Source organism: Bos indicus x Bos taurus, chromosome 10, assembly GCF_003369695.1.
Source record: "Bos indicus x Bos taurus breed Angus x Brahman F1 hybrid chromosome 10, Bos_hybrid_MaternalHap_v2.0, whole genome shotgun sequence".
Classification (NCBI taxonomy): domain Eukaryota; kingdom Metazoa; phylum Chordata; class Mammalia; order Artiodactyla; family Bovidae; genus Bos; species Bos indicus x Bos taurus.
Window position 1 is genome coordinate 73,381,011 of NC_040085.1, and position 23,852 is coordinate 73,404,862.

At 43.5% G+C, this 23,852-nt stretch overlaps 1 protein-coding gene across 2 annotated transcripts; it reads left to right on the forward strand.

Annotated features, from left to right (window-relative positions):
• Positions 1-7,948: 7,948 nt before the first annotated feature.
• RDH12 (retinol dehydrogenase 12) lies at positions 7,949-16,800 on the forward strand. Of its 2 annotated transcripts, none has more exons than XM_027552241.1 (7): positions 7,949-8,200; positions 9,639-9,757; positions 10,242-10,397; positions 11,051-11,155; positions 11,887-12,096; positions 14,601-14,790; positions 15,953-16,800. In XM_027552241.1, exons 1-7 carry the CDS (start codon positions 8,133-8,135, stop codon positions 16,053-16,055), a joined length of 951 nt encoding a protein of 316 aa, XP_027408042.1. In that variant the 5' UTR covers positions 7,949-8,132; the 3' UTR covers positions 16,056-16,800. The 2 variants fall into 2 exon arrangements, with proteins under 2 accessions (XP_027408042.1, XP_027408043.1); XM_027552242.1 differs by having other exon boundaries at positions 7,960-8,176.
• The last annotated feature ends 7,052 nt before the right edge of the window (positions 16,801-23,852 follow it).

The window sequence follows — 23,852 nt, forward strand, 5'->3', positions numbered from 1 at the left end:
TAGCACACTGAATGGCAAAGAAGTCACTTTCTGCTTCATTAGTGGAATTTGATGGAAATCCACTGTGCTGGGGTAAGCTGTCCCACAGAGAGATGTCTCGCTGGAGGCACTCTGCTACAAAACCACCTGACGGGAAGGTTGCTGGGGGAGGCTGTGAGCAACTGAATGATGATGGAGCCAGGCACTGGAGAGGCTGTGTGGATCACAGGAGTCCGGCACTGCAGGAGCCAAGCATGCTACAGAAGTCTACAGAGCTAGGGCACCAAACCCCTTTCCTTTTTTAGTGTCTCTCCAGTGCCATCTGTTGATAAAGCTTAACATCCTGCCACATGCCAAAGAAGAGGATATTTAAAGAGTCTATTTTCACTCTCACAGAGTAGGCAAAAAAGATAAATCGGATCTGAGAGGCAATAAATTGATAACTGACAGCAGAAGGAGGGGTTTCCCTGGTGGCTCAGTGGTAAAGAATCCATATGTCAACACAGGAGCCACAGGAGCTGTGGGTTTGATCCCTGGGTCAGGAAGATCCTCTGGAGGAGGAAATGTCAACCCACTCCAGTATTCTTGCGGGGATAATCCCATGGGTAGAGGAGTCTAGCAGGCAACAGTCCATGGGGTCGCAAGAGTCAGACACGACCGAGCACACACGCAAACACCAGAGGGACTGCAGTGGATGTAATGTAACAGAATGCATTTAAAGACATTTAAAGAAATGGGTACAATACCAAAAGCATAATCCATAGACTAATGAATTGATAAGTTAGACTTGATCAAAATTGTTAACTTCTGTTCTTTGAAAAATAAAGACTGGGAGAAAATATTTACATATCACATGTCTGATAAAGGACTTGTAGTCAGAATATATATTTTTAAAACTTCCCAAACTCAAGATTAAGAAAGCAACCCAGTTTTTTAAATGGTCAAGTGATTTGAACAGATACTCCAACAAAAAGATATATAGATGTAAATGAGTACATTCTTTAAATGCTCAAATCATTAGTCCTTAGAGAAATACAAATTAAAACCACAATAAAATGCCACTATATACCTACAACAATGGCTAAAATAATAAAGACTGACAATGTCAAGTGTTGATGAAAATGTAGAGCAACTAGAATCCTCATACACACCTTTTGAAAATGCAAAATGGTACAACTACTTGGAAAACAGTTTTTTAATTTCTCAAAAAGTTAAATGGAAGTTAAACCTACATCTATCATATAGTTCTTAGGTTATCTCCCAAGATAAATGGAAGTTTATTCCTACAAAGACTTGCATGTGAATGATCACAGAACCTTTCTGTGTTACAATAAAAAAATAGGAAACAATCCAAATGTCCATCAACAGGTGAACAGATAAATACATTGTAATATATCCACACAGTGAATATTACTCAACAATAATAAAGAATAGATTTCTCAATGCACTCAACAGCCTGAATGAATCTCTAAGTAACTATGTTGAGTAAAAGAAGCCAGACCAAATGATTCCATTTATATAAAATCCTAGAAAAAGCAAAACTGTAGATTATAGATTGTGATGACAGAAAGCAGACCAGTGGCTTCCTGGAAATGGGGGCAGAGGGGAGGAAGAGGAGAGGGATGGAAGGTTTTACCAAGGGGAATAAGGAAACTTCAGGAGGTGATGGATGTGTTCATTGTCTTGATGGTGGTGATAGACTGTGTGATAAGCATATGTTTATGCCCAAACTCATCAAACTATATACTTTTAACATGTGCATATAAATTATACCTCATAAAAACTGTGAACAATAGAAGTAGGTAGTGATCAAGTATGCTATACTACAGAGAAGTCAGGCAGCATAAGAGTTGAGACTTGCCCACCAGATTCAGCGTTGTGTCAGTCATTGGCGACTTTGGGGAGAACAGCTTCAGAGAAGTGGTGGGGTGGGAGCCTGATTGGAGGTGGCTGTGGGGTGAGCAGAAAGTTAGAAAGTGTAGGCAACTTTTCAAACTGGGAAAGAGAACGAATTTAGTATAAGGAAAAGGAGGTGGGATAGTAGGAATATTTTTATTTACTTGTTATATTTTTGGCCACCCTGTGTGGTTTGTAAGATTAGTTCCTCCATCAAACCTGGGCCCTCAGTAGTGAGAGCACAGGGTCCTAAAGAGCACAGAGGAAAGAGCAAGAGAAGATAGGAGGTAAATGATAGAATAAGATCCCCGAGAAAGCAGGAGACAGTGGGCTAGGGAGAAATTCATTTTAGGAGGAAATGAAACTACAATGAGCGTGAATTCAAATAGACTTCTAGACTTGGTAGCAGAATATTGAGGACTATTTCTTCTGATGGTCCCTATGTATGTGTGTGTGTGTGTGTGTGTGTGTGTGTGTTAAGAGGTCAGGATACATGCTGAAATCGAGACAAGAAGTTAAGAGGGATAGTAAAGGTGTGAAACAATCTTTGTGGAGATGAGGTTGCTGGCAATTAGGGAAATAAAAAAAAGACTGACTGACAGTTTCTTTGGAAGTCTTGGGTGACATGGGTGGCTATGCACTTATAATGGCATCATCATGCAACGTGATGTGATTTTTCTCCAGCAGCTGCACGAAGAGGACCAAAGCATGGGTTCATCCAGAGTTGGGGTTTTCAGCCTCTTAGCACAGAAAGACTAGAGTGTCAGGGGCTGAGGATATTGGCAAGAGTATGATTGAAGCGGTAGATATGAAATCTCAGTTGGATAAGAATGAAAGTGATGACAGCAGGCGTTTATAGTGATCCGGAGGTCCTCCTGAGGTTAAATATCTGTTGGGATTCATGCCATGAGACCTCAGTAGGAGGTGCCGAGAAGGGGAACCTGAATGTAGAACTTCTCCTAAGAAGACATATGGATGGCCAACAAACATGTGAAAAGGTGCTCAACATCACTCATTATTAGAGAAACGCAAATCAAACTACAATGAGATATCACCTCACATCAGTCAGAATGGCCATCATTAAAAAATCTACAAACAATAAATGCTGGAGAGGATGTAGAGAAAAGCGAACCCTCTTGCACTGTTGGAGGGAATGTAAACTGCTACAACCACTGTGGAGAACAGTGGGAGATTCCTTAAAAAACTAGGAATAGAACTACCATATGATCTAATAATCCCACTACTGGGCAAATACCATGAGAAAACCATAATTGAGAGAGGTGCATGTACCCCAGTGTTTGTTGCAGCACTTTTTACGATAGCTAGGACATGGAAGCAACATAGATGTCCATCGACAGATGAATGGATACAGAAATTGTGGCACATATATACACTGGAATATTACTCAGCTTTAAAAAAGAGCACATTTGAGTCAGTCCTAATGAGGTGGATGAACCTAGAGCCTATTGTGGAGAGTGAGTCAGAAAGAGAAAAACAAATATTGCATATTAAGGCATGTGTGTGGAATCTAGAAACATGGTATTGATGACTCTATTTTCAGGACAGCAATGGAGACACAGACATAGAGAACAGACTGCAGGAGGGAGAGGGTGGAACAAACTGGAGGAGTAGCAGGGAAGCATAGATGTCACCATATGGAAAATAGCTAGCCAGTGGGAATTTTCTGTTGTGACACAGGGAACTCACTCCAGTGCTCTGTAACAACCTAGATGCGTGGGATGGGGTGGGAGTTGGGAAGGAGGTTCAAGAGGAAAAATGCATGTGTATACCTGTGGCTGATTCATGTTGACATATGGCAGAAACCAGCACAATATTGTAAAGCAATTATCCTTCAATAAAAAAAATTTTTTTAATGTTGTTTTTGCATATACAGAAACACATGTTTAAGAATATCTCCATACAGTTTTGAGAAATAGCCTTGTTTTGTGATATTGCAATGGTTCAGTTCAGTTCAGTCGCTCAGTCGTGTCCGATCCTTTGCAACCCCATGAATCGCAGCACTCCAGGCCTCCCTGTCCATCACCAACTCCCGGAGTTCACTGAAACTCACGTCCATTGAGTCAGTGATGCCATCCAGCCATCTCATCCTCTGTTGTCCCCTTCTCCTCCTGCCCCCAATCCCTCCCAGCATCGGAGTCTTTTCCAATGAGTCAACTCATCGCATGAGGTGGCCAAAGTACTGGAGTTTCAGCTTTAGCATCATTCCTTCCAAAGAAATCCCAGGGCTGATCTCCTTCAGAATGGACTGGTTGGATCTCCTTGCAGTCCAAGGGACTCTCAAGAGTCTTCTCCAACACCACAGTTCAAAAGCATCAATTCTTCGGCGCTCATCCTTCTTCACAGTCCAACTCTCACATCCATACATGACCACAGGAAAAACTATAGCCTTGACTAGACGGACCTTTGTTGGCAAAGTAATGTCTCTGCTTTTCAATATGCTATCTAGGTTGGTCATAACTTTTCTTCCAAGGAGTAAGCGTCTTTTAATTTCAATAAACAAATAATTTGTTTCAAAGTGATCTGGGTCTTTTTGCTCAAAACTTTAATTTTTAATAAGCCATGGCTTATAAGTTCACAAGGTGCAAAAAGGGTACATTCAGTGAAAAGCCTTCTATTCCTGTCCCCTGTCCTCCTAGAAGCAACCATTGTTAACTACTTATCTTTTCTGAGATGGTCTATGTATATCAGATAAATATGTCCATATATTCTTTTTTAAACAAATGGTAACATATTATAAACACTCTTCTGCTCCTTGACTTTTTACCCCATGTTCTCAAAGATTGTTCCACGTCCCTATGTTAAAAAAATTGTTCTTTGTTACAGCTGGACATTTAGAAGGGTTTTCAAACTTTTACTATTAAACACAGTCAGTGCTGCAATGACAATCTTACAAAAACAAGAACGTGGGATGTCTAGGTCAACAGGTAAGAGTTTTGATTAACTGGATGTTTCTACACTTCTCTCTGTAACAATTAACTCTCAGTAGTATTTCATCATTATTTATTCATACTCTCAACCAGTGGATCATATTATAATCTTTTTGATCTTTGCCAAACTGATAGGTGAAAAGTGGCTCCTGGTGCAATTTTAATCTGCTTTCTCTTATTATAAGTGAGGTTAAAGAACCACCTGTATTATTTTTCTGTAAACTGTTATTTTAATTGAGTTTTTATTCTTTTCTTAGTGATTTTAAAGAGTTTTTGATATGCTAAATAAATGCTTATCTGCAATGCATGTATTTCCTATCTTATTATTAGGTTGTATCACTTTAAAATCGTTAAAAATTTTTTTCAGTGGTTTTTCTTAATACTTTAATGGTTTTGTTTTTCACATTTATATCTTTGATCTATTTGGAATTTTTGTGTAAAGAATGAAATAAGGATCAAGATTATTTTTCCCAACTGTATACCTAGGTATTATACTTTATTAAATACTCCATCTGCCCCACCTCACCCCGGATTTGAAATGGTGTTTTATCATATCTATATTTCCATATGTATTGGGATCTGTTTCTTGGCTTTCCATTTGGTTCTACTGGTTTGTCTGACCATTTACCTGCTTGTACCACACCATTTTTAGGGCTTCCTTGGTGGCTCACATAGTAAAGTATCTGCCTGCAATCCGGGAGACCTGGGTTGGGAAGATCCCCTGGAAAAGGATATGGTAACCTATTCCAGTACTCTTGCCTGGAAAATTCCATGGACAGAGGAGCCTGGTAGTCTATAATCCATAAAGTCGCAAAGAGTCGGATACGACTGAGCGACTTCACTTTCACCACACCATTTAAGTTGGTATAGTTTTAACATAGTTTAACATTTCGTAGACGGGGGAGCCTGGTGGGCTGCTGTCTATGGGGTCGCAGAGTCGGACACGACTGAAGCGACTCAGCAGCAGCAGCAGCAGCAGCAGAGCTAATAAATCACCTGGTGATGGTCTTTGAATTGCAATATTTAACATGTTTTCAGCCAATTATTTGTGTCTTTTCATAATTCTAGATGTCTTATCTTCCTTCTAACATCTTATCTGTGCTGCTCCAGAGCACAATATACTGTACTTTAGGGCTCTCTGCCTCCCAGACAAACTTAAGATAAATTGCATATCATCTCCACAGGGGCAGGGCATTTTAATTTGATTCAGTAGTGATGGGGAGCCTATAAGACTTTAGTACAAAGGTACTCAGATTTGAGGTTCCTAGATGTACTTTCCCTCTCATGGTATGGCAATGTGTCTGTCTCAGTAGTTGACCCTAGCTCCGATTACACGGGGGTAAGGAGGACTCAAATAAAACACCAATAGATCTTGTTTTCACATAAAATCTATGGTGTTGCAGACCCAGTATCAGCAGGTATTGAAGAAAAGGACTCTGTCCAATCAACAGGACCAGGTGGGCCCAGCAGACATCCATCTCAAGGAGACAGACATTGAGAAGCACATAGAAAGTTCGCCTCAGGGGCTTCAGAGACTTTGCACTATTTGCAACTGTCATGGCTGCAGTGAACTGAAGCCAGTGTAGAAGTGGGAATATATGGAAGAGGGAACCTGGGAGTCAGGAGGGATTCACCTTGGGACTGATCTGACAACTCCTTGTTCTGTTCATTGGTTCTTGGGATTCTCGAGGGGCAGGAGTGGCTCTGAGAAATGCTCAGTGAGTGTATGTTCAGTAAATGGATGAATCGTTGAGTGAGGGAGTGAGCAACTGCCTGCCACAGAAGTCTTTTTTCATCACTCATGTCTTTTATGGGCCTCCTATATCTGTGCAGGAGGGAGCGGATCTGGGGCATAACTCTTGGAGTCCTGGCCAGGAGAGGAATGCTGAGTAAGCAGAGGCTGTGAACCCTTCACGTTCCCCTCCCATCCCCTCACGCAGCTCCAGAGGACTCTGAGAGTTTCTGCTAGGTTTGTTTCTTATGTTTCCCCTCATCTTTAATAGCATTCCACTGAAACCTCCCCGGCATTCATTACCTCTTGGTTTTCTTCACTAACCCCTTGAATAAAGCAAGTAAAACAGCAAAGGAGACAGAAATCAATACAGCTAATGACAACAGCCAACTCCTACACACAACTAAATGTGTTAGTTTCTGTCTCAAATTTTCTATTTAAATACTTTAAAAGGTAGGTGTATATTTTATCATGCCCATTACACAAGTGAGGAAACTGAATTAACAGAGAGGTTTAGTAACTTACCCAAGGTCACTGCTCTGGTAAACAGGTCAGCTGAGATTTGAACCGGAAAGCTCACTCTAGAGACCACGCGCTGGCACACTATCCCTTTGCTTTGGCATGTGTACGTGTGGGTTAACTTCACTGAAATAGAACATAAACACAGTCAAGGGCTTCAGTGGGGGGCCAGTGGCTAAGAATCTGCCTTGCAATGTAGGGGACACCAGTTTGACCCCTTGTCTAGGAGGACCCCACATGCTGTGGAGCAACTAAGCCCATGGGCCACAACTGCTGAGTTCATGAGCCACAGCTACTGAAGCCCCATATGCCCAAGAGCCTGTGCTCTGCAACAAGAGAAGCCACAGCAATGAGAAGCCCATGCACCACAATGAAGACTCAAGTACACTAAAAAATAAATAAAAAAATTTAAAAAACCACCAAGTGCACAGATCAAGTGCATGACTCAGTGAATTTTCACCAAGTGAGCACACCTGTGTAACAGCAGCCACCTCAAAGAACAGAACACTCCCAGCACCCCCCACCAGAAGATCCTAACATGCTCCGCCCCAATCTCTACCCCTTCCCCATCAAGGGAAACCACTCTGCTGAATTCTCTCATCGTTCTCCTTGTCTATTTTAATCACACTGTATTTCAAATATCATGGGGTCTGTTGCTAAAGTTAAAAATATTCTATTTTGCAGGTGTGGAGCTGGGGGTGGTTGAGAGAATACACCTCCTAGATAAGATAAATGATTGAGGATGGGAAAGTTAGGGGGCTGTTCTCCATCTGCCCTCATTCTCTTTGCTAATGTGAGGCTCTGCTCTTTTCTCTGTCCTCCTCCCCCAGGACTACATCTCCCAGCAGGCTGTGCTCTGACAGTGCTCGGATTTAAATAGGATTCTGGGCTACACTCAGAGCCAGGCTGTTGCTGAGCACCCAGGATCGAGAGGAGCTGGAGGAGACAGAAGCAGCAAGAAGCAGCCAAGAGTTGGAGCCAGACCAGGAGGAGCCTGAGCCAGAGTTGGAGTAGAAGTTGCTCTTGCTGAAGCAGCAGCAACTAAAGAAGTTGAAAAGATGCTGGTTGTCTTGGGACTGCTCACCTCCTTCCTTTCTTTCCTGTATGTGATCGCTCCATCCATCAGGTTTGTCTTAATTCAGTAATTCATTGAATAGTTTACAAAGCCCTGAGTTGGGAGCCATGGAGCTTGTAAGGAGATGAGTTCTCAGCTGCTGAAGGAGGAGAAAGGGATGGAGGCCAAGGGAGAGAAAGTCAAGGCAGAAAAAGCACGAAGGAAGGAGGTGGTTATGAATACCATGGTGGAAGATGAGAAGGAAGCACCTGGGGCTGGGAGAGGAGAGGTGGGTTTGAATTCTGAAGCTAGTGAAAGGCTGCATGGATGACTCTAGTAAGTAGCTTGAAAGCCATCTTATGGGGGAGCCCTTGCTCTTTCATTCTACTCCCTTGGGTTCCTCTGAAGACCTCCCTTTCTTCAGTATCCCCAGTCAAGGTGGGCTTGCTGCATTATCATGGGTGGTCCATGCCAAGGGACTCATTGTTAAGTACCAGGCATCTTGGGAAGGAAACAAACTCTCCCCACTTTGAAACTACTGACAAGTAATGTTTGGGGATGGCTATTTTGCTGTAAGATTTCTGGGGTTGTCAGAGAAATGTGTGTTCTGACTAGAGAATTTTTAAATTGCTGATGGCCAAGAAGGTTAAAGGGATATATCTAGGACAAAGTATTACTCTAGGTCCTGGCAGAGAAACCTGGGTTCAGATTCTAGTTTTACCACTGTTAGCAAGTGAACTTCTTCAAGCCTCAGCTTTCTCCATTGTCATATGGGGATAATAACAGAATGACTGAATTAAATTTCCTTGGAAAGAGCCTGGCTTAGTGCTTGGCAGCTGGATGATGTTCAGGTCATGTCAGGTCTGTTCCTTCCTGTCCTATTTTGGGGAACTTGTCAGGTCAACTCTATGTAAAAGAATGCTCTTCGCACAGAGGTCTGAGCAAGGGAGGTTTTCCTCTCTGTGCACTGACGGCTAGAATGAAATCTCTAATAAGATGGCAGAATATTCTGGCTCTCTTAAAACTGGCAAGGCAACCCAAGAGCCATGTTTACATATGGAACCCCTGGAGGTGCTGTTCATCAGTTACTCACCACTGATGCTTATTGGAGACCGAGGGCTCAGGACCACTGATTGCACGAATGCCCACCCCTCTCATGTTTGTGGCGCAGGTTAGAGGAGGAATCTGACCTCTGAGAACCTCTAGAATTAAGAGCAAGATATCTTTGTTATCTAACAAGGAAGGTCTCCATTGGCTCTGGCTCAAGAGAATTGATTTTATTTGCTCTGATGATCATTTGTAGCTTCCAGGCACATGACCTCCCCACCTGAGCTGATAAGCAGGAGACTGTCTTGCTCACTGGGACAATGCTGTCCCCTGAAGATTAGCTGCTTTAGATCTCCTGACAACAATGCAAAGAAATCCCTCTTTGAGGGCAGGTGGGTTTTATGAATCTCCTTCTGGGGTTAGAAGAGATGGTGCGTAAATGTTTTGTTTCCTTTGCCTATAGGAAGTTCTTTGCTGGCGGGGTTTGTAGAACAGATGTGCAGCTTTTTGGGAAGGTGGTGGTGATCACTGGTGCCAACACGGGCATCGGCAAGGAGACAGCCAGAGAGCTCGCTCGCAGAGGCAAGTCTTTCCCTTCGTCTCCACAGGGCAGGACCTTCTGCCTTTCTTGCTAGGAGCTCTGCTCACATTCCCTTATCTTTCCTCCTGGGCTTTGAGGTTGTGGCCAGGAACTCAAGGATCCTGGGGTTCAAGTCCAGCTGGGACACCAACTTACTCTATGTCCTGAAACCTTCCTTCCTGCCTGCCCCTTCCTTATTATATAAAGTAAGGAAAACAGTGATGCCTGCGTATAATATTGATCAGGTTGGTTATTCTAAAAGGAGGTCCTTAGCTATGGTAAATATAAAACCAGGGTTGTGAAAATCAGGGTTCCCAGCCTGGGCTGAAGCTGATAGCAAAGAGAATCCAGAAGTGGCAATATAGCCACTCATTGTTTTAAGAATGGTGAGGGGGAGTGCTCTGCCCACCAGTCCTGAACTCACTTACTAGACTCTTCTTCAGCCCAGGCTCTGAACTTGTAGTCCTCTGTTTGTTTCGGCCCTAGGAGCCCGAGTATACATTGCCTGTCGAGATGTACTGAAGGGGGAGTCTGCTGCCAGTGAAATCCAAGCTGATACAAAGAACTCCCAGGTGCTGGTACGGAAACTGGACCTATCTGATACCAAATCCATCCGAGCCTTTGCTGAGGGCTTCCTGGCAGGTGAGGCCCCAGTAGGTGGCTAGAAAGGCAGGAAGCTGGGTGTGGGAGTGGCTGCTCCACCCTGGACCATCTCTAACTGTAAATCAGAACCATCACAGATCCCACTGGACAGGTTCTGCCGCATGAATTAGCAGGGCAGGGAACTGGCACAGGGACAGCGGGTGGACAGGTTGGGCAGGATCCTTATCATTCTCTTGCCCCAGAAGTGGGGATGTTGGAAGTGTCAGCTCCCTGTCTGGGCTTGCACCTTGGCATCATGGTGTGGCCCTGATGCCACGCTCTTCTTTGATTCTGAGAATCAGCGTTCTGTGGCCACAGGCACTAGAGGAAGTTGTGTTGCTGCTAATACTCTTCTGTATCTTGGAAAATGACCATCTCCCATCAAGGACTATGAAATCTATGAAGGACAGGGACAGTGTCTGTCTTATTTACCACTGTGTGCCCAGTGCCTAGCCCAGCCCCGAGTCAGTAACTGAATACACATTTGCTGAATGAATGGATGAATGGTGTCCGAGAAGACAACAGCAACCAAAATTAGAAACCCAGTGACAGCGGTTACAGAATATCACTGAGATAGGCCCAAAGGCAAGGAACAAACACTCAGAAGTGGGACAGGCAGCTAACCACATGGTCTCCTTGGCTGTGCTCTTTAGAGGAAAAGCAGCTTCATATTCTGATCAACAATGCAGGAGTGATGCTGTGCCCGTATTCCAAAACAGCTGATGGTTTTGAAACCCACTTGGCAGTCAACCACCTGGGTGAGTATCTTTGAGTGACTGAAAAGCAAGGCATACTGGTTTTTCCTTCATTATCTCTCTCCTAACCAGTACAAAAAAGTGAGCTCCTCTTACTCACACCATTAAGAAATCCCCCAAATTAGGAGATACCAGGAAGAAGAATGTCATTCTTGAAGGGAACCATGGTAGTGAAGACTTGCCAGGCAGGGCCAGATGTGGGGGTGCAGGGATCTTTGGCTGCAGGGGGTCAATTACTGTAACAAGTAAACCAAGGGTTGGTCCATGGAGGAGGCAGACCTTTGAGACTTGAGGTATGAGAGAGGTTATGGTTCAGAGTTCAAGGCAATGGCTTTCATGAGGGTGTCATGGAGCATGTTCTCTGATCATAAGCACATGTTATTTTCCCTGAATATTTCATCCTTCCTTAGTCCATGGCCCCAGCTGTGTGATCATAGCTAGAGGGGAGATGTCCAAAGCTCGCAGTTGCCCCTCACTGGGGCAAGGGCAAAGGTAGAAATAACTACAGGTTACATCTGTATTGCCTTACCTACAGTCCAGCTCTGGCCCTTGCCTTGAGAACTCCACTAACTCAGACTGACTGACCACTAGTGCTACGTTGCTCATTGTATCAACGAGTTCATACCCAGAAGAGAGTGAGCTAGTGCTAAAGTCCTGTCATACGCCAGCTCTCACACCCAAGCCCAGGCTGCCAGTCCACTCTTACATTCCCCCCCCACTGGCTCTCCTCACAGGTCACTTCCTTCTCACCCACTTGCTCCTGGGGCGGCTGAAGGAGTCCGCCCCTGCACGGGTGGTGAACCTGTCGTCAGTGGCCCACCATCTCGGCAAGATTCGCTTCCATGATCTCCAGGGTGACAAGTACTACAACTTGGGATCCGCTTATTGCCACAGCAAGCTGGCCAATGTGCTCTTCACTCGCGAGTTGGCCAAGAGGCTCAAAGGTGAGTCTAGAGAAAGGGCCAGAGTTAAGACGGCAAAAGCGAGGGCTCAGCCCAGTTTCGAGGTTGGCAGAAACTTCTGAAGTCAGAATGTCAAGCATGCACATTTCTGTGGCAGCTCTGTGCACTAAGGAGAATGAGGTTACAAACAGAGTGAAAAACGAATGAGGTTATAAAACAGAGTCCTTGCCCTTGGGAAGGACTGTTAAAATTGAACAGGGGTCAGGAAAACCTATAAACCTTATGTGTTTTGTTACATCTTATTGGGTTGGCCAAAAAGCTCATTTGGGTTTTTCCATAACATCTTACAGAAAAACCTGAATAGACTTTTTGGTCAACCCAGTATTTCATATTTATAATCTCATCTGATTTTTAAAATAATTTTATTTATTTTTGACTGTGCTGGGTCTTCATTGCTGTGAGGGCTTTTCTCTAGTTGGGAGAGTAGGGGCTACTCCCTAGTTGCAGCGTGCAGGCTTCTCATTGCAGTGGCTTCTTTTGTTGCAGAGCGTGGGTTCTAGTGCATGCAGGCTTCAGTAGTTGGGGCACATGGGCTCCGTAGTTGCGGCTCCTGGGCTCTAGAGCACAGGATCAATAGTTGTGGCGCACAAGCCTAGTTGCTTCACAGCATAAAGGATGCTGCTGGATCAGGGATCGAACTCATGTTTCCTGTATTAGCAGGCAAATTCTTTACCACTGAGCCAGCAGGGAAGCCCTCATCTGATTTTTTCATGACAACCTCTTGCAACAGGCAGAATAAGTATTATTTTTACTGTTTTATGGGTCCACACTGAGATTCAGAGAAGTGGCCAGCCCAAGATTATACAACAAGTGAAGGACAAGGACTGTAATGTGGGGACTGTGATTTAAGTCAGGTTGCTTCCTTTACTGGGCCTTCTGCTGAGGTTCACATGGTGAGCTGAGCTACAGAGTGGCCACTTGCTGCCTGGAGTCAGGGTTTCAGATACTTGGGTCTGAGTTTTTGCTCTGCCATATGCAGAGCCACGTGTATATGCAAACATGTCCCTTTAATCTCCCTTGACTTCATCCCTTCAGCTGTAAGGGGAGGTGAGGCCACTCTTAATCCTATGATTCTATGCTCCCCTGGAGTTTTTGTTGAGCTGTTGACTTTGATATCTTTGAATCTAGAGGACCATTTGCTCTAGTGAATAAGCCAGAGTTTGGGGGAAATGGTATTTACTATCAGAATGCAGAAAGTAGAAGAATCGGGTAACTCTGTTCAATGTCATATGGTGGCCTGGGTAGGAGGGGAGCTTGGGGGAGAATGGATACATGTATATGTATGGCTGAGTCCCTTTGCTGTCCATCTGAAACTATCACAACATTGTTAATCAGCTATACTCCGATATAAAATAAAAAGTTAAAAAATACTAATAATGACAACAATAATTGAGAGTTTGTATGTGCCATGTACTATTGATGTCTTTACTCATTTAATACAATATTCCTATGAGGTAAATGCTATTATTTTTCCCCTCCCTACAAAGAAAGAAATGAGCACAGATATCTTAAGAAACTTGCCCAAGCAGGATATATTATTCCTAAATGAGACAGGATTCAAATCCAGGCCGCTTGGAAGTCCATGCTCTTTGCTCTACATCAGGGTTCAGACCTTAGCTCTGCAACCTGCTAGGTGGGACCTTGGGCAATTTCCTTAACCTGTCTGATGAGAACTCAATTTTCTTAGCTATAAGTGGGCTTCTTAGTATTGCTTACCTCATGAACCTCTTTGAGAGTCAAATGAGATAACATGTAAAATATCTGGCACAGCCCTTGGATGTAATAAATACTGAAGACAGTAGAGGTAGCAGGGGTGTCTTAGGGGCCTGTCAGTAGCCCCCATCATATCCATCAACACCCCTCAACCTATATACTTCATCAAATGTGCTTGCCTGGCAAATGCAGTTTACAACAAGGTCCTAGCTTCCTACCTTCTAACAGAATTGTTACCCCTGAGACCCTCCAATAGAAATTCCAAAGACACCATTGAAGCCAAAGATTAAGATAACACTGAAACAGGGACTTCCCTGGTGGTCCAGGGAGTTCACCTCCCAGGGCAGGTGGTATGGATCTGATTGCTGGTTGGGAGGTAAGATTTCATAGGCCTCATGGCCCAAACACCAAAATATAAAACAGAATCAATATTGTAACAAATTAAAGACTTTAAAATCAGTCCACATAAAAGAATCTTCAAAAGAAAAGATGACACTGAAATAGGACCTTCAACCAAGCATTCCATCTGGCACATAGAAGGCTGAGAAAGTTATAGATTTTTCTGGATAACATCAATGAATTACTTGTGAGCTTCTACCTGGCGACTTAGCGGCTAAATCACCACCACCACCTCCACCTGGCTAGAAGTGGTGTCTTTGGAACACAGGGGTTCTCGAGGCTCTTCTTGTCGCTTGTGCATGATGGTGCAGGAGGTGAGCTGTTTTCCTGGCTGGGACTGTGTCTCTGGTCTAACTGTGCCCTCTTTGCCCTAGGCACGGGAGTCACCACCTACGCAGTGCACCCAGGCATCGTCCGCTCCAAGTTGGTCCGACACTCCTTCCTGCTGTGCCTGCTTTGGCGGCTCTTCTCCCCCTTCCTCAAGACGACGTGGGAGGGGGCCCAGACCAGCCTGCACTGTGCGCTGGCTGAGGGCCTGGAGCCTCTGAGCGGCAAGTACTTCAGGTGAGTAGCAGCTGTGTGCCTGCCGGGGGAATCCGGATTCAGGCTGGGCCAGTAAAGCAAGTGCTTTTACTTTTTAAAGGAAGCTTAGATTTGATACATAGGCTTCTCTAGTGGCTCAGTGGGAAAGAACCTGCCTGCCAATGCAGGAAACGTAGGTTCAATCCCCAGGCCAGGAAGATTCCCTGGAGAAGGAAATGGCAACCCACTCCAGTATTCTGGCCTGGAAAATCCTATGGAAAAAAAAAAGAAAATCCTATGGAGCCTGGCAGGCTACAGTCCATGGGGTTCTCAACAGAGTCAGACATGACCTAGTGACTAAACAAAAGCTTTGAAACTTGGCAAGAACTGGTTTCAACAACAACAACAAGGGTTGGTTTCATGGCTCGGTTTGAAGCCTGTGGGCCACAATTCCAGGTAAGCTTTGCAGAGCCTTTTTCTTTTCGCTGAAGCTTTTGGCTGACTTCCTTCATGAATTTTTAAATAGCACATAGCACAAAGCTCCAGGGCAAAGCCACTGCTTCCCAGCGTGAACTCTGTCTCCCAAAGATGCCGAGATTGGCACTAACTGATGGGATGTAAGAATAGACATTTTGTGGTCTACTAGATGAGCTAGCCTGGGGTCTGATCACCACCAGATTTCAAAGGACTGGTGAGCGTAAGTGACATTCTGTGCTCTCTGAAACAGAAGGTCTCTGAAATAGTGGACCTCTGAATAGTGGTCCCTGAAACCACTGCAAAGTGACATGAACATGTTCCTCTGCTATACATTTGTTTTTAAAATATTTTATGCTGTATATAAGACAGATAACCAACAAGGACCTATTATATGGCACAGGGAAAGCTACTCAGTACTCCGTGATAACCTTTATGAGAGAAGAACCTAAAAAAGAATGAAGATATATACATGTCTAACTGAACCACTTTGCCGCACACCTGTGCCTAACACAACACTGTAAATCAACTCGACACCAAGAAAATTAAAATTTTTGAAAAGTCAATACAAAACCCCAAATATTTTAAAATTGCGTTTTAGTACAGTTAGTTTCCTTTTTATCTAATATATTTTATACAGTTAGAAATCTATTCCAAGGAGGAGGACGTGAACTTTTTCGGACTGTCCATTTTCACACCTGGATATTCACTCTCTTTCTCTGCCCTCCAGTGACTGCAAGAAGACCTGGGTGTCGCCCAGGGCCCGGAACAATAAAACGGCTGAGCGCCTGTGGAATGTCAGCTGTGAGCTTCTGGGAATCCAGCAGGAGTAGACCTGGTGGAAGAGGCATTGTTGTATCAGGCCGAGACCACACCATGAGAAACAGGGACGGAGGAGAAAGCCTACCCTGCAGGCTTGTCCTGGCAGGCTGCTGTAGTGAACCCTGACCTGCTGTGATACTCCCAACCCTTCTAGAAATCTTTGCACACCCAACACTCTCATGAGGCTGGCTCATGGCATAAGATGGTCACACCTACAGAGCACTCTTCTCCAAGACTTACAGAGACTCTTGGGCCAGGAGAATGGGGCAGATGTCAGGCTGGGCATGAGAATGGCAGAAGAACCTGGGAAAGTGGCTCAGTTTCCTCACCAAGACCAGGAATGCCAGTCAGCACACTCAGCTGAGGGGATGAACATCAGTGTTACATCTTTCTAGGATCTATAGGCTCAAAGACTATTGACTGATCTCTTTCCTCTTTGTAACGCTAGTCTGGAGTCTGGACCAACTCAGGAAGATCTTGGCTCAACCTTGGCTGACTTTATTTCCTTCCTCTGAGCATCCTGGAGCCATAGTGTAAAGGCTCCAGTGTAAAGGCACAACAGCCTGTTCTCTCTTTCCAGTAGTTTTTTTTTTTTTTTAATTAAAAACAATTTTTTCAGCTCTATTGAGATATAATTGACATATAACGTTGTATAAGTTTGGACCTTCCCATTTTCAATCATGTAGATGGTTTCTTTTCCTAAAGAGTTGCCTTTGCCTCAATTTTAGAGAAAATAAAGACTGTGTATTCATCTTATTGCCTTATTTATTCTTTCAGGGTAGCAAGGGAGAAATGAAACCAACGTCAATGAGTAATATTTCACTTTCTTACCCACTGACCCATAATCTTCTTATAATATGTCCTCTAGGTACAGAATAAGATGGTTCAGTTGGGTGTTTTCTCAAGTTTCTTTCAGCTCTCACATTTTACTATTTAAGAAGTGGTAGGAGTGATTTAAATTATACAGATGCTGAGCTTCACTATAGATCAAGGTCAGAGGCAGTAGAGGACTTCATTTAATTTGATACTTAAAGACAGAAAAATCAAGCTCTGATAAACCCTCTAATTAAAACCATAGATCTCTTCTCTTCTGGCCTCCCTGTTCCCGTCTACTGTGGCCCTGGGTGACCTGCTCCTTGCCTTAAGTGCTGAAGGTCACCAAGAAGAGACAGAGAGATGCCAAATTTTTAAGTCAATTGACCCAAGAAATTATGTTATTGCTTCCAGTTTGAACATATCCAAAGGGCATATGGGAGAAGGCAGTGGCACCCCACTCCAGTACTCTTGCCTGGAAAATCCCATGGACGGAGGAGCCTGGTAGGCTGCAGTCCATGGGGTCGCGAAGAGTTGGACATGACTGAGCGACTTCACAGCTATTTGTAAGGCCTCCCCAGACAGCCATTTTGCTTTTTTGCATTTCTTTTCCATGGGGATGGTCTTGATCCCTGTCTCCTGTACAATGTCACGAACCTCATTCCATAGTTCATCAGGCACTCTATCTATCAGATCTAGGCCCTTAAATCTATTTCTCACTTCCACTGTATAATCATAAGGGATTTGATTTAGGTCATACCTGAATGGTCTAGTGGTTTTCCCTACTTTCTTCAACTTAAGTCTGAATTTGGTAATAAGGAGTTCATGGTCTGAGCCACAGTCAGCTCCTGGTCTTGTTTTTGCTGACGGTATAGAGCTTCTCCATTTGGCTGCAAAGAATATAATCAATCTGATTTCTGTGTTGGCCATCTGGTGATGTCCATGTGTAGAGTATTCTCTTGTGTTGTTGGAAGAGGGTGTTTGGTATGACCAGTGCATTCTCTTGGCAAAACTCTATTAGCCTTTGCCCTGCTTCATTCTGTACTCCAAGGCCAAATTTGCCTGTTACTCCAAGTATTTCTTGACTTCCTACTTTTGGATTCCAGTCCCCTATAATGAAAAGGACATCTTTTTTGGGTGTTAGTTCTAGAAGGTCTTGTAGGTCTTCATAGAACTGTTTAACTTCAGCTTCTTCAGCGTTACTGGTTGGGGCATAGACTTGGATTACCGTGATATTCAATGGTTTGCCTTGCAAATGAATAGAGATCATTCTGTGGTTTTTGAGATTGCATCCAAGTACTGCATTTCGGACTCTTTTGTCGACATGATGGCTACTCCATTTCTTCTAAGGGATTCCTGCCCACAGTAGTAGATACAATGGTCATCTGAGTTAAATCCACCCATTCTAGTCCATTTTAGTTCGCTGATTGCTAGAATGTTGACGTTCACTCTTGCCATCTCCTGTTTGACCACTTTCAGTTTGCCTTGATTCATGGACCTAACATTCCAGGTCCCTATGTAGTATGGCTCTTTACAGCATTGGACCTTGCTTCTATCTTTAAAAGAGAATACAAAATTACAGATACAGGGGACATCATTGGTGGTTCAGTGGTTTAAGACTTTGCCTTCCAATGCAGGGGGTGAGGGTTTGATCCCTGGTCAGGAAGCTAAGACCCCCACATGCCTTGTAGCCAAAAAGCAAAAACATAAATCACAAACAATATTGTAACAAATTCAACAAAGACCTTAAAAATGGTCTGTATTCAAAGATCTCAATACATATACAAAATTAGGTACACAGATGACATTGATTTAAAATGAGGAAACCCCCCACTCCCAAATCCTGAGTAATTGGAGCTGTGGGAATTCAAAATCATCTGATATCTTTAGGCAATTTGATAGCAATACTTGCATAAAAATGCCTTCTTAAAGTAGTCTGGCTTCCTCTCCCCACTTAACTCCCCTCCCCAGTTCCCAGGAACTCCTGTAACTCTCAGGGGCCCAAGTGAACTTCAAGAACTTAATTGTAAAAACAGCCTTTAGGTTACAATATGAAGAGGTTCACATCCTCTCCGTATTTTTAAGCCACTTCACGAAGCAGCTCCCTTGAATTAGTAACAGGTGATTTCTCCTCTGATTTCATGGAGAACATGGAAGCCAGCAGTCCTAACTACTTCAACTTTCTGCTACCACACTAGCAAACTTACCTATATCCCATTCATATTATCTTCCTTTCTACGTTTCATGGTAAAAGAGGTGTTACTCCCTCTATTGTTTAATTTTCATATTGAAAAATTCTCTGAACATTTGTCTCCTTCTTTCATCAAAGATGAAGTTTCTGTTTGTGTTTGTTGCCCTCCTTCGCTCTTTGGGGGTGGTTTATGAGAGTAAACAGAGCCACGTGGAAACAAGAGATCAATACTTGTTCCCTTGGTTTCTGTGAACTGCGTTTCTAGTTCTCCTCCCCTCTCTGGAGCTTCTTTCCAGGTTCTTCCTCTTCCTGCCCTTAAATTGTAGACATCCTCCATTTCTGGTGGCAGAGTCTGGAGAAAGGGTGGTAGGTGTGGTGTGGGGCATGAAGGTGGCAAGAAGAAGACCCTGCAGCTGCCCAGGAAGCAAGCCCAGGGAATGGATGAGGAAGATAAGGCATTCAAGCAGAAACAGAAGGAGCAGAGGATATTTGAGGAGCTGAAAGTGAAGGCCATGGGGAAAAGGTCCCCAGCCTCAGGTGGAATTAAGAAATCTGGCAAAAACAAGCTGTTCCTTGTGCCCGAGGCAATTATGATCTTTAATTCCATCCTTCTTAAAACACCTGGATTCCCTGCCATAACATTTGTTGCCACCTATAGCTAGAATGAAGTTTTGTCTCGAAATCTATTGTACTTTTAAGAACAAGCTTTTGTTAAAAAAAAAAAAAGTAAAAATAAAAAAATTGTAGATATCCTCAGGCCACCATTAGATCATTTATTTATTAAAAAAAGTACACACGATGTTCCAGGATTGTTGCCAGTATGGGTGACAGGAAGTGAACAAGAGACATGCTGTTTCTGCTCTTACTACAGATACACATGGCAGAAGTGCCCATGCTTGTCTGCGGTGGGGTGAAGAGATCGGAGATGTCCTAAGCCACGTGCCATGTGTTTAGCAAGACTTGTTCACCAGGTGAAGAGAAGGTAAAAAGAGATCAGGCAGCAGGCTCACAGGGGGCAAAGAATGGTCACATCTGAGAAGCTGAAAGAAGGGAGTGGGGGTGGAAGGTGAGAAATGAGAGGTATGTCAGGATCCAATAGGGCTTCCTTGGTGGCTCAGTGGTAAAGAATCCTCCTGCCAATGCAGGAGACAGAGGTTTGATCCCTGGGTCAGGAAGATCTGCGGGAGAAGGAAATGGCAACCCACTTCAGCATTCTTGCCTGGGGAATCCCAAGAACATAGGAGTCTTGCAGGCCATGGGATTGCAAAAGAGAGAGTCAGACACAACTTAGCGACTAAACAACAACGATGAGGGTCTAATAAGGATGGGCCTTGTGAGCCCTGTTGAGGATTTGAAGTTTATTCTGAGGGCTACAGAAAGCCTCAACTACCATCCAAATTTGGTAAAATCTCTTCTTCTCCTCCTCCCCTGCCCCAATTAACCTGTGCTCCATTCTGCAGCCAAAGTGACCTTAAAATTAAAGACATATCATGTCATTCTCTTGCTGAGAACATTCTGATGCTTTTGTATTATTCAGTGGGTTAAATCTGGAACTCTTTAACAAGCTTATAAGACAGCATGCTGACCTGGTCTCAGTGAGGTGCTCTGTTGTTTCTGGACCCCAAGACAAATTGTTTATCCTGCCAGGAACATTCCTCCAGCTATTTGTGTGTTGAGCATCACATTTGCTGGGAAGCCTCCATTGACTGCTCCCTAGTCTATATCCAGGACTCCTCCTGTGAGCTCTCATTTATACTTGGACATCCTCTCAATATTTAATACATAAGACTTATAACAAGTGACTGGGCATCTGCTATGACTCTCAAAACCCTAGCATACAGCTCACAATATAACCTTGATATTTGTTGGATAAATAAGTGAATAAAAATGAAATAGGGGATGTAGTCAACATGTTCTGTGATCGCTTCTAGCTCTGAAAAATACATTCTCTGTAGGTGCTGTCTGATACAGGTGACTTAGGAAGAGTTGAACAATTTACTTCTAACAAGACAGTGGGAGTCAAATTTCTACTCTTTGAGTTCCTATTTCCATTAAATTGAAGTAACTACTATGTTGGATTTTTTTCCTCAGCTCAAATGTTCTCAATATATCAACACAGAAATGAAAAGTATCTCCTCAGCTTTTCTTTAAATATGTTCAATCTTGCCCATTTTCTCTATAAAGTACTTTTCTCTATAAAGTCTTTTTCTCTCCGAGGAAATGATTTCTATACAGGTTTCAGTTTCAGTTCAGTTGCTCAGAGAGTCCAACTCTCTGTGACCCCATGAACCGCAGCACGCCAGGCCTCCCTGTCCATCACCAACTCCCAGAGTCCACCCAAACCCATGTGCATTGAGTTGGTGATGCCATCCAACCATCTCATCCTCTGTTGTCCCCTTCTCCTCCTGCCCTCAATCTTTCCCAGCATCAGGGTCTTTTCAAATGAGTCAGCTCTTCCCATCAGGTGGCCAAAGTATTGGAATTTTAGTTTCAACATCAGTCCTTCCAGTGAACACCCAGGACTGATCTCCTTTAGGATGGACTGGTTGGATCACCTTGCAGTCCAAGGGACTCTCAAGAGTCTTCTCCAATACCACAGTTCAAAAGCATCAATTCTTCAGTTCTCAGCTTTCTTTATAGTCCAACTCTCACATCCATACATGACCACAGGAAAAACCATAGCCTTGACTAGACAGACCTTTGTTGGCAAAGTAATGTCTCTGCTTTTTAATATGCTATCTAGGTTGGTCGTAACTTTTCTTGCAAGGAGTAAGCGTCTTTTAATTTCATGGCTGAAGTCACCATCTGCAGTGATTTTGGAGCCCAGAAAAATAAAGTCTGCCACTGTTTCCCCATCTATTTGCCATGAAGTGATAGGACCGGATGCCATGATCTTAGTTTTCTGAATGTTGAGCTTTAAGCCAACTTTTTCACTCTCCTCTTTCACTCTCATCAAGATGCTCTTTAGTTCTTCACTTTCTGCCATAAGGGTGGTGTCATCTGCATATCTGAGGTTATTGATATTTCTCCCGGCAATCTTGATTCCAGCTTGTGCTTTCTCCAGCCCAGAGTTTCTCATGATGTACTCTGCATATAAGTTAAAGAAGCAGGGTGACAATATACAGCCTTGACATACTCCTTTTCCTATTTGGAACCAGTCTGTTGTTCCATATCCAGTTCTAACTGTTGCTTCCTGACCTACATACAGGTTTCTCAAGAGGCAGGTCAGGTGGTCTGGTATTCCCATCTCTTTCAGAATTTTCCACAGTTTATTGTGATCCACACAGTCAAAGGCTTTGGCATAGTCGATAAAGCAGAAATACATGTTTTTTTCTGGAACTCTCTTGCTTTTTCGATGATCCAGCGTATGTATGTTCCTTAAGTAAACTATTCCCATTGGTTCGAACCAATTAAAAAATTCAGCTAAAACTGATTGATAGCCCATCACGTGCCAGGCTCAGTCCTGGGGATATAAATAAGTCATTTGACCTTACCGTTATCTGACCGGCTTACAGCCTGGAAAGAGCCTCTTGAACAGATAACTTAAAAATGTTTCACTTTCTCAACTATTTCTGGTTCAGGACATGCTTTATACTATACAGTTTAATTTAAAATAATATTTATGTACTGGTAAGCAGTGCACAAGTAATTTGTAAGTGAACTTGAAGATGAGCAAAAGATGACCCTGGCTTCCAGGAGCTTATGGTCTATGAAGAAACAAAATGATAAGGTAAAATTGACTGTCAGCTCAGGGAACTTAGAGGGGTGGGAAGAAGGGAGGGAGGTTTCAAAGGGAGGGGACACATTACACCTATAACTAATTCATGTTGATGCATGGCAAAAATGAAACCAATATTGTATAGCTTTATCTTTCAGTTAAAAATAAAGAAATTAAAAAAACTGAATGTCAGGAAGGCAGACTAGGGGAGCTTTAAGAGAGACAGAGGGTTAAAGGAGTAACAGCACACATCCTTCGGGGAAGGGCAGAGACAGAAGTTGCCTAGTCACTCAGTCGTGTCTGACTCTTTGTGACCCCATGGACTTTAGCTCGAAAGGTCTCAGTCCATTGGATTCTCCAGGCAAGAAAACTGGAGTGGGTTGCCATTTCCTTCTCTGAGAGAAGGAAGTGGGGAACCAGGAAACAAAAACTTCTCAGCACAACTGCTATTCGGAAAAGGCCCCGAAGTACCGATAAAATTGATGTAGGTACGTTATGTTAGTGGAATCATGTAATATTTATTATCTGTCCTTTTGCATCTGGCTTAGATTTCACTTAGCGTAATGAAAAGACAGTTTTTATGTAGTCAAATGTATGCTTATGGGTTTTTAAAATATGGGCTTCCCTGGTGGCTCAGATGGTAAAGAATCCACCTGCCATGCAGGAGACCCAAGTTCGATCCCTGGGTTGGGAAGATCCTGTAACAAAAATAAAAGGACTACCAAAAGTTGGAAAAACATGTTTGCAACATATATGACAAAGATCTAATTAATTGAGATGTAGGGTAGCACGGTGATTACCAGGGATTAGGGGTAGTCGAGGAGGGATAGAGGGTTAGTGGTGAATGGGTACAGGGTCTCAGTCTGGGAAGATGAAAACGTTCTGGAAAGGGATGGTGGTGATGGTCGCAAACAATGTGAATGCATTCAATGCTACTGAACTGCACACTAAAAAATGGTTAAAACGCGAACTTATGGTTACCAGGGGGAAGGGAGTTAGGGAGTTGGGGATGGTCATGTACACACTGCTATATTTAAAAAGGATAACCAACAAGGACCTACTGTATAGCACACGGAACTCTGCTCA